Below are 15,406 nucleotides of genomic sequence, written 5' to 3' on the forward strand. Positions count from 1 at the left end.
TTGGCTTCCTCTAATCTGCCCAGTGCTGTGCTCACCACTGTATGTATTAAAAATCAACCAGCTGGGCTTCCCTGGTGGCACAGTGGTTAAGAGTCCACCTGCCGATGCAGATCGAGACCTGTCATTGAAGACATTACAAGCTTATGGGTAAAAAATGATAGAGAGCGATACACAAGGTGCTACTGACTCAATTAAGAAAGGGCCCTCAGCCCAGCTGAGAGAACCCAGGAAAGCTTTTTGGAGGAGACAGATGAAATATAAACAGAGACCTGAACGGTGAACAGGATTAGTGGGCACAAAAGAGCAACAAAGACTGTATGGAATGACATTCAAGGTAAAGAAAACAGGAGGAGCAAAGGCATGGGAAACCACAGGATCCTTATGGCCCACTGGAAAGTTAGTCAGTTTCCTAAGCTAATAAGGCCCATCTCTCACTATGCATTTTAGCATTTTAGAGCTTTTTGGTAAAAAATTATATTCAATTTATAAATGCTTTTAAAGTTGGAAAAAATGCTGTCATTTGTGTTTGTTTCTGTGACATTTCTGTAACACTGCAAACTCTGTGGTTCATCACTGAATTGTTCTAGCATGGTTTCTAGAAAGTACAAAGTCTATAATCTCAGAGGAATTTAATGGCTTAGAAGTACTCGATAAAGTGTATCTGATATTTCATATTTGGCTCATGAATTAATATGACAATGTGGTAGTTGGAAAGAAAGTAAGAAAACATATTCAAATCACTTGAATTATGATAAACAAAATAAAACTAAAAAAATGAGCTACAAACAGATGGCATTATTTAGGCAAAGGTTTCTATTCTAACTTCTAATTTCCCTTTACAATGCACATCTTCCTGTCTCTGCTCCCTGTTATAAATAATAATATTTCTATACACAAAGAATATTTCTAGAGAGGACCTTTCAAGTAGAGGAAGATGTCCGCCTCCTGGGGATAGTGCATTTATGTGGGTGTATATGTGCATGTGCACACATGCATGTGTACACTGCTTAGGTAAGACCAAGAATGGATACAGTCTTTAACTGAGTGTCTTCCAAGCACCTTATGATTCTGGGTTTCAATTACAATGACCACTACTATAGATTTGGGGATCACAAACCAAAGGACATAATTAAATTAAATAATTTTAAAGGTCCAGTCAAACTGGAGTCTGTAAACAAGCTGTTTTTCTTGTTTTGTACTTCTTCTATTCTTCTGGCTCATCTAATCACCATAAAGCAATCTCCCTTTTAAATATACCTGACTTTCCATTTCTAAGTTATTCTGTCACTGTTACTGGCAGCTAAAGATAGTGAGAATTAGTTTATGATTTAAAGTGTAAAATCTTTTTACACATTTTAGTATGCCTACCATATAAACTGTGCAAACAAGTACTATTATAATTTAAATATATATACATTTAGTTTTTTGAAAAATTAAGAACTTTGTATCAAACGATCCTTTTCTAAAAAAATAATCACTGGATTTAAAGACAATATAAGTCACCGTGTATGTTATATTTTATGAACATCATACAGCTCTGTTGTTGGATATCTTTTTCTTCCCTTTAATATAAATCACAAAATATTTAAAATGTTAGGAGTTTAAAACACCCATGGTTAAATATTAGGAAGTGAGCCCAAATTGCAGAAACTGTGCCTAAAGTACGTGCTATGTTTCAGAGTTAATTATTTTTCAATTGGTTATTTTCAAACTATTATTCAACATACAAAACACATGGCTCTAGAGAAGTTCTTCCAAGCACAGAGCTAGTTAATAAGACACATAGAATATTTAACTTCACACATGAAAGCAGGAAGGTACAGATAAGCATTATTTTCCACCAAAAAACAAACCTTAAGGAAATAGTTGTTATTGTTATTGCAGTTGCCAGACACTCCTTGCAATTCAGCCACAGTGTTCTAGAATGGTTGACAACAAAAATTAAAAAAGGCTTTTTCCCCCACTAGAGAGAATAGCCTAATGAGAGAAAAAACACTGAAGTTCCAGTGCTTGCTGTAACATGAACTTTCAAGAACTAATACCCCTAACGCTTAGTTCCTTAGCCCTATACACACAGCATAAAGCCAGTTCACATTACTAAAAGGCCATCCATAATAACTGCAGTCTCTTGTTCACACGACACCAGCTGCTTCCAGACAGGGACAGCAAACAGCATGAGTCAAGTTTAATGTTATCCCTTTAATGCTTTTCACATAAAAATTACATTGTTGTAAACCTTTAACACATGCAATCCATAGCTTCCATTGTATTTCTGCCTCTAATTATTACATATTAACACAAGCAATAAAAATGCATATCCATGTAGGCAGTTGCTCTAAATGGTATTTAATACTTTAAAAGATTCTAAAAAAATAATGTTGTCATGATACAGTTGTTAATAATTTCTAGTAATAAAAACAAATTACGAAAAAAAGATTAAGTTATATTTTAAGAGAAGGAGGCTTGGTTTCTGGAGTGATGATTAATCTTGCTTTGAACTACTACACAAAGCAGCTTTGAAATGCCATATATACTCTAAGACTTTAAAGTGTAATAAATATTATATTTAAAGAAGCAAGACCAAAATAATCATATAATTTAAAAAGTGTATGTAAAATAATTCATTTTAATGTGAATGACCATTATATACTTTCTAATTTAAAAAAGTGGTACAGTACCAGTTCATACTTCATTTCCAGTCTGAGCCCACAGTGTTTCACATTGCATATTGCTCTTTGATAGAAACAGATACCCAAAATATACATACATGACCTACGCTACACAAAACATATACCAGAATTACGTCACCTCACCATTAAAAGGTAAACATTCGTAACTGTGGCGTATGAATGGAAATTAAACTTGTTATTGAAAATAAAATCTAGTTGAAAAATTTACCATACCCCCAGAATTTCGTGGGATAGTGCTGACTGTCTGAGGGGTTTACTGAAATCCTCCATGGTTACCTTTCAGATTGTTTAAAAAAAAAAAAAAAAGGAAAGAAAGAAAGAAAAAGAAATGAACAATAATTCTATAAATCCAGAAGTACAATCACCCAATCACAGATATATTCAGATCTACGTTTAAAATTTTTCAGTGGTTCAGATTTATACCTCCCTCTTCTTTATAGGATCCTCCCTTTTATTTTTCAGCCTTTAGGCAGAGCTATTTTAACTTTTTTTAAAAATCATAATGTTTAACAGAGAATGAACAGAAACAGGAATGCAATTCTAACTGAACTTGGTGTTTGCTTATTTTAAACTCTATTCTAGTTTAAATATTTGAAGGAAAAAACCCCAGAAAATTCAGAAATTTAAATGAAGTTTGGGAATTATCTATATATTTTAAATTCTACTGGAGTATGATTTATAATTTCTTAAAACATTAAAACAGATATATGTAAGCACACACAATACATAGTAAGGTATTCTTAATCCTAAATATGGTTCTGATAAGATGCCCACTGAACTTTTACAATTTCAGGATATATTTCTCACATGTTTTCCCTGTAGGCAGTTCAAGCAAGCAACTCCCCTCTGTCAATGTGACAGGTTCCAAGTTAGAATCAACCTTGGATTATTTGACCAAAACCAGAGCTATCTATTCTTCAGCAGACAAAGCTGATCTAAGTGCTGGCTCTGGAAATTAGTTGGATGAACATGGCTGTTCTGCATTTAATTAGAGGTTTTCCTGGCTGGCCCAGGGAATGTCACAGGGGATATTATCAAATAAAAACGATTCTAACTTTGAAATCATAGGATGATTCTATAAATGAGAAGAAAAACAAGAAACCAAGTGATTGATTACACAACTCAGGGTTAACAAAGATATGTAAATCAATAAATTGTTCAATTACATATAAAATTAAATCAATTATTCAAGGACCATTTACTCACTGGATAACAAATATTGGTTCTTCTCATTTCCATTATGTCTCTTACTTTTCATTAACACAGAGAGAGAATAAATAAAAAATAAGGACATAACACTCAGGTCAATCAATTTAACAATATCTGGTTAAATTGTAACCAGATAGTAAAAAATTAGTAAAAAATGAATTTCATCAAGTAAATAAATTAACATGTGTACACAAAAGTAGATTTTTACTATTTGCAGGGTGTTCATCTCTCCGATGCACAGAAAATTAATGGTAGATGGTTTTAGTTGGGCATGCTTTGGTGAGGCAGTGTGTAACACACAAGAAAGGGAAAAAGGTACCTCAGAGAGGAACAGGAGAGAGAAACAATGGGAAAGGGTTCCTTGACCTTTTCAATAAAGTGAAGGTTACTTGGAGTAGCATAATAGCAAGCACCTGCTTTCTATTTCTACAACTTACAGACAGAAGAAAAAGTTTAACCTAAAGCTAAACTCTGTTTTTTTTGTAAAATAGTTGTATACTTAGCTATTCTTCCCTTTAAGCCCTATCTTCATAGGCTACTTCTGAATTAAGTATTTACCTATAGTAAAATAATTCTGCAAGTCTTCAATCCCCCTATTATTAGAAATATAGAACAAAGAATTACAGAACCTAAGTATTACAAGAAACTCCATAAGCCAAAACAGGAATCTTCCTTCCAGCATCTCTTGTTCCCCAGTTACTCTGTGTGTGCCTCAAAACAGACAGACCCATCAGTCTACTCCATTCAAAATTAGCAGTGTGTTGCAAAGAGTCCAGGCCTTGGAGCCAGGAAGATCCTGTTCCCATCCTAAATCTGGCAACTACTAGCTATACCACTGGAAAAAGCCTCAATTACTACGTTTTTAGAAAAAAAAAAAAATAGATTCTTCTGCTTGCTGTAAAGATTACATGAAACCATGTAGGAAAGGCACCTGGCCTAGTGCCTGGCACTGAATATTTATTTACCCTCCTTGCCCCTGAGAATATCTGCTCAGGTGACAATCAACTAACTCTGCTCTCCTTATAAAAACAGGCAAACAAACAAACAAAATCCATATGATGTACTCCTAAGTATAAATGTTGAATGATAAATATTCCTTTTGCATTTAGTCAAATTTTTAAATTAGAGAAAATCTGATATTAAAAAAAAGCTTTAGCTGCTTAAGTTGAAAACCTTGGGGGATGAATGTGATCATTTCCTCAAAATAACTGGAGGAAGTATGTAGTAAATGATCTAAAAATTTCAGTTGGGAAGCCTCAATTAAAGAACTATCTTATTTTCCCTCTGTCCTTGCTACACCTGATGCTTCATTTCACAGGCTCATGGAATATTAGAAACTGGAAGGAATTTAGAGATTTAGCCCAATACCTGTACTTTAAAGCAAAGACAGCTGAGGTCCACAGAGACTGAAAAATTTGGCTTCCTCACCTTCCACCACTTGATGTCACCCGTACTCCCCTGAACCTCAGATCCAAATTCTTTCTAACAGAGTGAGCAGGTAAAAGCCAAACCTGCCGAGAATGATTCTACAATCCTAATTCAGGCTTGAAGCCAAAGCAAATCAGTGTCTCTGATAAAACACAAAACTGAAAACTAGGGAAGATGAAAGCGCAAATATTTGAGGCAATCCCTTTTTTAGTTTCGAAATCCCAGATAACATTTTCATATATAATATCTTAATATAGTACAAAAACAAAAAAAACCTTGCCCTTTAAAGTGAATTCTGAAAGTGAAAAACTAAATCAACTAAATAGAATTCTAAGAAACTAATTCACTCAAGTGAAGAATTTCTAATGTTTACTCTTAGATTAACAATTAACTGAAGCACCATCTTAAAATTTTCTACTATAATAAAGAGAGAATACATCCTCACTATACTACAAACAGATAAAAAATTAAGATACATTTGGGTTAGAACACTCCAGACTAAAAATACATGAAAAATATTTGAATGTCTCTTTATTGGTCTTCACTAGGGCCTGGCTAGAAACCAAGAAAAGTTCTGGAAAAAGAATATATTCAGATGAGCAGAGGTTGAACATATGAAGTTACACCATCCTTATTTATATCAGCTGGTATGAAGAAGAGTATTTGTTTTACCTGAATATTTACTATGTTTATGAGGTATGAAATACTGCAACTAAATTGTTGATGGATCCTTTGACATGCCAATGTGAAACATATGCATGTTTAAACATGTTTATAATAAAGTATGTTGTCCCATTTTATCAATGTACATTTGGCATTTACATTAGAAATAGACCAGCATCTGTATTATATTACAACACACAAGGGTTCCATAGAGAAGGTTTCACTTGGGGGTTAGCTTCTATTCATTTGCTTGATCTCCTGCAGAGAGCAGGATGCAAAATTATTCCAGTATGTATCTACTCTACAGAATATGTGCTGGTGGAAAAGCTTTGTTCTGCATTATGTTAGCACAAATCATAGTGAGCAGATCCAAAGAACTTTCTCTTCCTGGGGGGGAAAAAACCTGAAAACACTCGGCAATTTTCAGTACTTCTCTGTGTATGTTTGTGTATATATATGTGCCTTTTCACTCAGAATGTTTACCGATTTAGAAAATTTAGAAAAAATTGAAAAAATATAAACCAAAGAGAGAAAATCACCTAATTCCAACAAAAAGATAGCTACTATTCACATTTTGGTATTCTTACCCTTTTTTGTTTCAGTGAATTTATCTTAATACTGTGGTAAAAGAGGACTTATTTGATCCAGAAGTCTTCATACTGTAAATATGATACCATTACTTGACTGATAAGCTAATAACACACGCAAGTAATATTTCCTTTCTGTGAGCTGAATGTTGACACGTTCTCCTTGAGAAACTGCAAAGACCTGTCATACTGTTATACGGTAAAGAGAGGTTTATCAAGTAGGGATGTAGTAAGAAGAAATGAAGGAAAAAGAACGTTTGCAAATGCAACTTACCTCATCATCGTCGGCATCATACTGGGCATAGTGCTGTTCAAGCAGCTCTCTCTGGCGCCTTTCTTGTTCCAGCGTTTGGCTTATCAACTGGGCAACCTCACTCACTTGTCCTGGTTTTTCTCGCCCAATAACAAATCTATACGAAGGTTAAAGAAAACTGATATAGTTAGACTCTCCAGCAAAAAGGAATGCTAAGAAAAGTAACCAAGCTTCATATTTCATCAGGGTACATCAAACCTCAAAAAAATAATACTACCTATATTTTTTGAAAGGTATGCCTGGGTAGAAGAAGAGGTTAGCTGAGCAATTAAAGTGATTTTTTCAGCCACAGCCCAAAGGAAAAGAAATGGGAAAAGTAAAGGATCATAAAAAATTATTACTTTAGGAGAAGACAAAACAGATGTAATCCATTCTACTTTACACATTTTTGATGCCCTGCAAAATGAAAGCAAGCTCATAATTTACTGTACCATTGAACTTCAGAATCATTTTCATAATTATGTCCTCTTTATAATGCAAAAACTACTTCAAAAATATTTTGAGGTATGGCATACCCTATGTGAGTAAATAAATAAAGAGGTACTGACCTGTTGCTAAGCAATTGTAACTCTGGAGATAAGAAAAAGAAGGGGAAACAAATGTAGTTTTTGTTTTTGTTTTTAAAATGAAAAACTAAAATAAGGAGAGGTGGCAAATTAGTTCATTTCTTTTGGAGAAAGATGCTGTGAGGAAGGATGTGGCCTCAAGAAATAAAGAGTCAAGGGGAAATATCTGTTGATACTAATTCCTATAAGTATAAAGAAAAAACCAGGAAAGCCATTTACTTATTGCCAGCTAGTCACTTATGATACACCCTCATTGATACTATGGTTCTTCCCCAACAAATTAATATTCACTTTTTAACATCTTTTCACACTAATATATGGTTCTATTTTTCTAAAAATACAAATAATATGTCTCCATGATATAGTTTCCATATATTACTTAACTTCATTATTTTGGATGTAACTGTTTAATCTTGCTTCTATGCTTAATTGATGATTTCCTCTGATTATAATATGTTGTTATTTTCAATTACAATTTTAAATGAAATACTCTACCATTCTCTGTACAAATTCACTAAAGGTCAAAATTTTTATACTTGGATGTTAGTAATTAAATGTCTTTTTAGAAATATTTTTATGTAGTTTCAAACAGGACTGTTGAAATTATGCTTGGGTATTCATTTATCATCTGAGTTATTTTCCTTTGGGAAATTACTAATTATTGAGTTGTAATAACTGTTTATATATTCTGGATATATATCCTTATCTATAAATGTTATAGATACATACACATACACAGATACATACATGCACACAAATCATATATGTATATGTTTGATTTATTACCTTCTCTCAATCTGTGGCTTGCTTTTTCATCTTCTTAATTGTGTCTTTCAAGGAAGTCCAATTTATCGCTTTTTAAAAGATTGTGCCTTGTGTTTCCTACCTAAGAAATCTTTTCCTGATTTAATATTGCTGAGATTTTTCTCCCATTTTTCTTGTTAAAGTTTTGACTTTTTATTAGGTATGCGAAATCTTTCAAACTAATTTTCATGCATGATGCTTGGTAAGGGGGGAGTTTCATTATTTTCCAAATGAGTAACCAGTTGTTTCCATACCATTTCTTAAAAAGACTATTCATTACCACCACTTGAATTACTCAGGGACATTTGTTGCAAATCAACTGACCATGTACTTGTGTGCTGATTTTTGGACTTTCCAATCTGTTCCATTGATGTATTTATCCTTGTACCAATACCACACTGCCTTGATTACTATATAGTAAATCTTGAAACTAGGTGCTATGAGTTATCCAACTATGTATATCTTTTTCAAAATTATTTTGACTATTCTAAGTTATCTAAATTGCTATATAACTTTTACAACCAGCTTGCCAATTTCATTTAAAAACCCCATTGATGTTTAATTTGGTATTGGTTTGAATCTATAGATTGTGGAGAACTGACATCTTAATAATATGGAATTGTCTGATCCATGAACATGGTATATCTCTGTATTTATTTTTCTTTATTTCTATTGAAATATAGTTGACATACAATATTATGTTAGTTACAGGTGTATTCATAATGATTTGACACTTGTACACATTATGAAATGATCACCACAATAAGTAACCATCTGTCCCCATATTATTACAATATTACTGACCATATTCCTTATGCTGTAATATTACAACACCTTGACTTACTTATCATACAGCTAGAGATTTGTATCTCTTAAAACTTTCACCTATTTGGCTCACTCCCCACACACACCCCTCCCTCCAGGCAACAACCCATTTGCTGTCTACATCTGAGTCAGTTTTAATTTAAGTTTTTGTTTTGCTTTTCAGCTTCCAAATTTGAGCTCCTGTATTGTCTTTCCTTTCTGACACATTTCACTTAGTATAACACCCTGTAGACACATCTATGTTGTCACAAATGGCAAGGTTTCATTTTTTATGGCTAATATTCCATTGTATAAATATATCACTTTGTCTTTATCCCTTTGCCTAATGTTGGACACTTAAGTTGCTTCTGTTTCTTGGCTATTGTAAATAATGCAGCAATGGACATTTGAGTGCATATATTTTTTCAAATAAGGGTTTTTGTTTTCTTCAAATAAATACCCAGAAGTAAAATTACTAAATTATATTGCAGTTCTGTTTTTAATTTTTTGAGGAACTTCCATACTGCTTTCCATAGCGGCTGCACTGATTTACAATTCCAACAACAACACACAAGGGTTCCCTTTTCTCCACATCCTCACCAACACTTATTTGTTGTCCTTTTGATAATAGCCATTCTGACACGTGTGAGGTGATATCTCATTGTGATTTTGATTTGCATTTCCCTGATGATTAGTGATATTGAGCATCTTTTCATGTGTCTGTGGCCAAATGTCTTCTTTGGAAAAATGTCTATTCGGGTCCCCTGGCCATTTTTAAATAGGGTTCTTTGCTATTTTGATGTTGAGTTATATGAGTTCTTTGTATATTTTGGATATAAATCCCTTATCATTTTGCAAATACCTTCTCCCATTCAGTTGGCTGCCTTTTCATTTTGTTGATAGCTTCCTTCACTGTGCAGAGCTTTTCAGTTTAATGTAGTCCTATTTGTTTATTTTTGCTTTTGTTTCCCTTGCCTAAGAAGATGTATCCCAAAAAATTGTATTGCTAGGACTGACGTCAAAGAGCATACAGCCTATATTTTTTTCTAGGAGTTTGATGGTTTCAGGTCTTACATTAAAGTCTTTAATCTAGTGTGAAAAAGTAGTCCAGTTTGGTTATTTTGCATGTAGCTGTCCAGTTATCCCAACACCATTTATTGAAGAGACTGTCTTTTCCCCGTTTTGTATTCTTGCCTTCTTTGATTGACTATTTAAGTGTCATTTTATTTCTGAGATCTCTATTCTGTTCCATTGATTTATGTGTCTGTTTTTGTGCCAGTACCATACTATTTTGAATACTGTAACTTTGTAGTATAGTTTGAAATCAGAAGCATGATACCCCCAGCTTTGTTCTTTCTCAAGGCTATTTTGGCTATTTGGGGTCTTCTGTGATTCCAAACAAATTTTAGAATTATTTGCTCTAGTTGTGTGAAAAATGCTTTTGGTATTTTGATAGGGATTGCACCGAATCTGTAGACTGCCTGAGGAGCATTTTAACAATATTAACTCTTCCAATCCATAAGCATGGAATATATTTCCATTTTTTAATTGCATCTTCAGTATCTTCCATCCATGTCTAATAGTTTTCTGAGTAAAAGTCTTTTACCTCCTTAGTTAGGTTTATTTCTAGATACTTTACTCTTTATGATATAATTGTAAATTGGGTTGTTTTCTTAATTTCTCTTTCTGATATTTTGTTGTCTGTACAGAATTACAGGAGATTTCTGTATATTAATTTTGTAATCTGCTACTTTACTGAATTCATTTATTAGTTCTAAGTTTTTCGGTGGTGTCTTTAGGATTTTCTATATATATAGTATCAGGTCATCTGCAAAGTGATAGTTTTAATTCTTCTTTTCCAATATGGATTCCTTCTATTTCTTTTTCTTGTCTGATTGCTGTGGCTAGAACTTCCAATACCGTATTGAATAAAAGTGGCAAAAATGGGCATCCTTGTCTTGATCCTGATCTTAGAGGAAATGCTTTCAACTTTTCACCATTGAGTATGATGTTGGCTGTGGGTTTGTCATATATGGCCTTTATTATGTCAAGGTATGTTCCCTCTATACCCATGTTGTTGAGAGCTTTTATCATAAATGCATGTTGAATTTTGTTAAAAGCTTTTTCTACATCTATTGAGATAATATAATTTTTATTTTTCAATTTGTTAATGTGGTTATCACATTGATTTGTGGATACTGAACCATCCTTGCATCACTGGGATATAATCCTTTTAATGTATTGTTGAATTCAGTTTGTTAACATTTTGATGAGAATTTTTGCATCTAGGTTCATCAGTGACATTGGCCTGTGATTTTCTTTTTATGTGTGGTAATTTTGTCTGGTTTTGGTATCAGGATGATGCTGACCTCAGAACAAGTTCGGAAGCATTCCTTTCCCTTCAAATATTTGAAGTAGCTTGAGAGGGACAGATGTCAATTGTTCTTTAAATGTTTGGTAGAATTCATTAGTGAGGCCATTTGGTCCTGGACTTTTATTTTGTGGGGCATTTTAAAATTACTGATTCAATTTCATTACTGGTAATCAGTTTTTCTATTTCTTCCTGAATCAATCTTGGGAGTTGTACATTTCTAGGAATTTATTCATTTCTTCTAGGTTGTCTTCTATTGGTGTAAAACTGTGTAGTAATTTCCTGTGATTCTTTGCATTTCAGTGGTGTCAGTTGTAACTTCTCTTTCACTACTGACTTTATTTATTTGGGCTTTCCTTTTTTCTTGATGAGTCTGGCTAAAGTTTATCAATTTTGTTTATCTTTTCAAAGAACCAGCTCTTAGTTTCATTGATCTTTTCTATTTTTTTTGTCTCTATTTCATTTACTTCTTCTCTGATCTTTATGATTTCTTTCATTCTACTAATTTTGAGTTTTGTTTGTCCCTCTTTTTCTAGTTCCTTTAGGTGTAAGGTTAGATTGTTCGTTTGAGATTTTTGCTGTTTCCTGAGGTAATGCTGTATCACCATAAACCTTCCTCTTAGAACTGCTTTTGCTGTGTTCCATAGATTCTGGATCATCATGTTTCCATTTTCATTTGTCTCCAGGTATTTTTTAATTCCCTCTTTGACTTCTTCAGTGATCCACCGGTTGTTTAGTAGCATATTGTTTTGCCTCCATGTGTTTGTGTTTTTTGAAGTTTTTTTGGTTTCTAGTAGTTGACTTCTAGTCTATTTAGCATTGTGGTAGGGTAAGATACTTGATATGATTCCAATCTTCTTAAATTTAATGAGACTTGTTTTGTGGCCTAGCTAGTGATCTGTCCTAGAAAATGTTTCATGTGCACTTGAAAAGAATGTATATCTTGCTGCTTTTGGATGGAATGTGTGTGTGTGTGTGTGTGTGTGTGTGTGTGTGTGTGTATATATATATATATATATATATATATATATATATATAATATATGTGGTCTAATCTGTCATTTAAGACCAGTGTTTCCTTAATGATTTTCTGTCTTCATGATCTGCCTATTGATGTAAGTGGGGTGCTAAAGTCCCCTACTATTATTGTATTACTCTCAATCTCTCCCTTTATGTTTGTTAATATTTGCTGTATGTATTTAGGTGCTCCTATGTTGGGTGTACACATATTTACAACTGTTAAATCTTCTTGTTGGATTGATCCCTTGATCATTATGTGATGTCCTTCTTTGTCTCTTGCTGCAGTCTTTGTTTTAAAGTCTATCTTGTCTGATAGAAGTATTGCTACCCCAGCTTTCTGTTTCCATTTGCATGGAATACCTCTTTTCATCCTCTTATTTTCAGTCTGTGTGTGTCTTTAGATCTGAAATGAGACTCTCCTAGGCAGCATACATATGGCTCTTGTTTTTTAATCCATTCAGCCTCTTTATGTATTTTGATTGGAGCATTTTAATCCATTTACATTAAAGTAATTATTGATAGGTATGTACTTATTGCCACTGTGTTTACTGTTTTGGGGTTTTGTAGTTTTGTTTGTTTCTTCTTCTTTTGCTCTCTTTCCTTGTGATTTGATGACTGTCTCCAGTGTTATGTCTGGATTCCTTTCTCTTTTCTTGCATGTATGTATCTATTATAGGTTTTTGGCTAGTTGTTACCATGATGTTTATCTATAACAGCTATATATGTGATTATTATAAGTTGATGATCTCTTAAATTTGACTGCATTCTAACAACCCCACATTTTTACTCCTCCCAACTTTTTTGTTATCATTTAACTTTTAACTTTTTTGTTATCATATTTTACATCTTTTTGGTTTTTGTAGCCCTTAGTTATTGTGGATACTGATGGTTTTACTTTTGTCTTTTAACCCTCCTACTAGCTTTATAAGTGGCTGATCTACTACCTTTACTATATGTTTGCCTTTACCAACGAGACCTTTTCTTTTGTAATTTAAATGTTTCTAGTTGTGGTCTTCTTTCTTCTGCTTAGAGAAGTCCTTTTAACTTTTCTTGTAAAGCCAATTTAGTGGTTTGAAATCTTTTAGCTTTTACTTATCTATAAAACTCTTTATCTCTCCTTCAAATCTAAATGATAGCCTTGCTGAGTAGAGTATTCTTAGTTGTAGATTTTTTTCCTTTCATCACTTTGAATATATGGTGCCAGTAGCTTCTGGCCTGCAACGTTTTTGCTGAAAAGTCAGCTAACAGTTTTATGGGAATTCCCTTGTAAGTAACTAGTTGGTTTTCTCTTGCTGCTTTTAAGATTCTGTATCTTTAATTTGTGCCCTTCTAATTATAATGTGTCTTGGTGTGAATCTCTTTGGGTTCATCTTGTTTGGGACTCTTTGTACTTCCTGGATCTGGATGTCTGTTTCCTTTCTCAGGTTATGGATATTTTCAGCTATTATTTCTTCAAATAAATTCTCTGCCTCTTTCTCTCTCTCTTCTCCTTCTGGGGCCCCTAGAATGCGAACATTAGTATGCTTGATGTTGTCCCAGAGGTCTCTTAGGCTAACCTCATTTTTAAAATTCTTTTTTCTTTTTTTGCTCAGCTTGGGTGATTTACACTACTCTGTCTTCCAGTTCACTGATCTCTCTGCATTTATTTGAAAGTTTTACATTGAACTACATATGTCTCTTCATTCAGGCAGCAAATTTGGGTAGCGTTATAGCTTCTAGTTAGACATGCTTTAAAGCCTTATAATCTGGTATAATTTACAGTACAGATTTGCAATAAAAGTATGTCATGATGGTAAGTGTGGTCCAAAGGGAAAGCACACAGAAGTGGAACTGAACTATTCTCTATGCCTTATTTTCCTCATGTGAAAATTAGTACCCACCCCATATGTCTAAAGGAGTGACAGAAGAATAAAATGTGGTACAGACATGAAAGGACTTTAAGGCACTATTATTAAGATAAGACTAATAAAATCTCCCATTTGGAAAATGTGTAACATTCAAATTACCTGTCTATATATTCTAAATGTTTGGTCCATTTTTAAGCTGTCATTATAAGTGTGTCCTATTGTATGTGTATAATCTAGCATACATAGAAATGAGTGGCAAATATAAAATTTAAAGTAAGGTTATTATTTCAAGTATGGATTCAGAATATGGACATACTGTGATAGTATAATTTAGGAGTTAAAAGTGTATGTAAAAGAGAAAAATGGCTTTGACAGAACAAATCCACTGAAACATAAACATGACTTATTGGCTCTGTGACCTTGAATGTATTAAAATTCCTAATTCTTAGTTTCCAAATTTGTAACATAAATATAATAACAATAACAAACAAATATATAATCCATATAAAAAGCTTAACTAAGTACCTGGCGCCTAGAGAGTATCAGTACATGTTTACTGTTGCCTTTATCTAGAAAATATATTAATATCTACACAGGGTTGAGTGCATTTCAAAGTACTATATGTACACACTGTCCAAATTATTTATTTGCTCTCACTAGTTTTGAAAGAGAGAAGGTTTTTGTGAGTCAACCACAGGAAAAAGATAAAATACTTGCACTGAAATGTGCTCTAAAAAACCTTAATTTCAGTTGCATTTGAAATAGGAAAGTATGGATTATATAATCACTCCACATTGAATTTTAAAGATCATCAAAAATATAACAATTAAAGCCAGCAACAATCCGACCCTCTAAATATATGTGACCAAATTAACTGACATTTATGCACAATTATTATTTATATTTTAGACATTATCCCCAGCTGAAATGACAACACATGTAGTCAAATCATCCTGTTTATAAACTTAAAATTCCTTTAAGAGAGGGGGGACCTTGAAGATGGCGGAAGAGTAAGACGCGGAGATCGCCTTCCTCCCCACGGATACACCAGAAATACATCCAAGAGAAAAATACCTTTCTTGTTACTTTCTCTTTTTTTTCCTTG

General features: G+C 33.3%; 1 protein-coding gene across 2 annotated transcripts in view; it reads right to left on the minus strand.

Moving 5' to 3' along the window:
* Positions 1–15,406, minus strand: part of PPP1R9A (protein phosphatase 1 regulatory subunit 9A) — a 306,866-nt gene that overhangs the window by 95,504 nt on the left and 195,956 nt on the right. For both annotated transcript variants that reach the window (XM_024767116.1, XM_024767115.1), the window contains exon 6: positions 6,852–6,987. In XM_024767116.1, coding sequence (XP_024622884.1) covers positions 6,852–6,987 — 136 coding nt within the window. The remainder of the gene's footprint in view (positions 1–6,851; positions 6,988–15,406) is intronic.

This window comes from Neophocaena asiaeorientalis, unplaced genomic scaffold (assembly GCF_003031525.2).
Source record: "Neophocaena asiaeorientalis asiaeorientalis breed wild unplaced genomic scaffold, Neophocaena_asiaeorientalis_V1.1 scaffold70, whole genome shotgun sequence".
NCBI lineage: Eukaryota > Metazoa > Chordata > Mammalia > Artiodactyla > Phocoenidae > Neophocaena > Neophocaena asiaeorientalis.